Genomic DNA, 1,827 nt, shown 5'->3' with positions numbered 1-1,827 from the left:
ATCACATTGGCTGAGCCTTGCTGCCCCTCTATCGACTCACTTCTCATCTCAGGCTGCACTACCCCACCCGTCCCCTAATGCACTACCATAGCTGCACTAGTGGAACTGCGCAGCACCTCCTGAACCGGAGAACCAGTCCCTCCTTGGCATGCAACCCCTGTGTTTGAGGCACCAAAACCCTCCTTATGCTGCCCATCAAAGCCCTCATTCTGATGTACCACCAACGTCTCGGTGGCAGGGCAGATTTGTACTTCAGGCTGCTATGAAGAAATAACTCCCTGCACTGCCGTCCCTCGTACCGAGGCCTCTGACGAAGCTCTCCTACTCCTCCTCCCTACTCTGGCATCAACATACTCCACTCCAGGGATAGCAGCCTCCACTCGTGTCACTTAATGGTGAGTAGGGCAATTCTTCGACCGATGCCCATACTTCTTGCAATCCCCACAACGTGAAGGTGGATCCTCAAACACCACCGATTGTTTAAACAAAAACAACTCAGCACTCCCAGGCTGCTCCCGTTCCATCAAAACTTCTGAAACCCTAGGCTGTGTTTCATCCACATCCACACAAACCCTAGCACAGTGACCATAGAACAAGGTTTTGGTCTTTCTATCAATGGCTACCGGCCGTCCCACCGCATTAGCTATGGAAAAAAGTATATCATCGTGCCAGTACTCCTGCGGTAGTCCTGGAAAGCGGATCCAGATTAACCGATGAGACATCTGTTGCTTATCAACTTTGAAATCCGGACTCCAACGCTGAAACCTAAGCAGTTGCCCTCCAATACGGCTAGGCCCTCGTCTCCAAATCATCAGCATATCAGACTCCAAATCAAATATGAATAAAATAAACCCTTTACCTAGGGTTTTTAACTCCACCGTCCCCAAGAGGACCCATGAGTCTTTTACAAAACTCCTAACATCATTCATCGACAAATACCTGAAGTTTAGCCTGCCAATCAGCGAAAATTTGAGTTTGCTCATCTGCTCCTCATATGCCAACTGGGGGATCTTGATGCGCATCATGTTACCGTCCCTCACAGGCTGAGGGAGGCTCTCCAAGGTAGGAATAGGGAGTCGCGCACCTACTACCGCTGCAAAGGACTTTCGCTGAGGAACCTGCTTCGGGCCAGACTCCTCCTCACGATGGCGATCACCCTCCACGATCCCCCCATTGAGATCCTACAGTTCTCTCGCATCAGGATCCAAGGTTTCCGGCTGATCTTCGTCTCCTTCATGAAAAACCCTAGGGGCGCCCTCCTGGGAAACCCTAGTCGCTGCGCCACTTTCACGCTCTCCAGAACTCATATTTTCATCAAGTACTTAATACTTATTCCTAAGTAAAAATTTGTAATACTTGAACTCAGTCCACTGCTGATTGACAAGTCTTCATTCAATTAGTCCACAATTCTGTTTCATCTTTTTTCTAAGGATCTCACTTATGAACCAAGCAGAATTTAGAAATGGTTTTTGGGGAAAACAAAAGATGGGTATCATGTGTATAATTACTGCAAGAAAGTGTACAGGGTGTGTGGGAGTTTAGAGAAAGTAAAACCTGAAATTTGGTCTATTATCTGTAAAGCTGGAGCACTGATAATTTATGGTTAAATTAAGGCATTAGATTCAGATAGATTAGGACCAACACATACAAGATGGTATCCCAACAGAATAAGAACCTCACAGGGAAGTTCCTGAAAAAGTTGTTGCTGCTAGTAGTGGATGTAACTGAATCCTTGACAATGGTAAAAAGACATGCTTAGTGACTGACCCAGTTGAAAAAATAAATTAAAAATTGGAATTTCCTTACCCGAACACCCACTTCCTATGT

At 46.4% G+C, this 1,827-nt stretch overlaps 1 protein-coding gene across 1 annotated transcript; it reads right to left on the bottom strand.

The window, feature by feature from the left end:
• Positions 1-389: 389 nt before the first annotated feature.
• Positions 390-1,025, bottom strand: LOC122650562. Its single transcript, XM_043843967.1, has one exon. The coding sequence runs from the start codon at positions 1,023-1,025 to the stop codon at positions 390-392; it is 636 nt and encodes a 211-aa protein (XP_043699902.1).
• Positions 1,026-1,827: the final 802 nt, after the last annotated feature.

Source organism: Telopea speciosissima, chromosome 2, assembly GCF_018873765.1.
Source record: "Telopea speciosissima isolate NSW1024214 ecotype Mountain lineage chromosome 2, Tspe_v1, whole genome shotgun sequence".
NCBI classification, from domain to species: Eukaryota; Viridiplantae; Streptophyta; class Magnoliopsida; order Proteales; family Proteaceae; genus Telopea; species Telopea speciosissima.
Note: the sequence above shows the minus strand (reverse complement) of the source record. Positions and strands in the feature narration are given on the sequence as shown.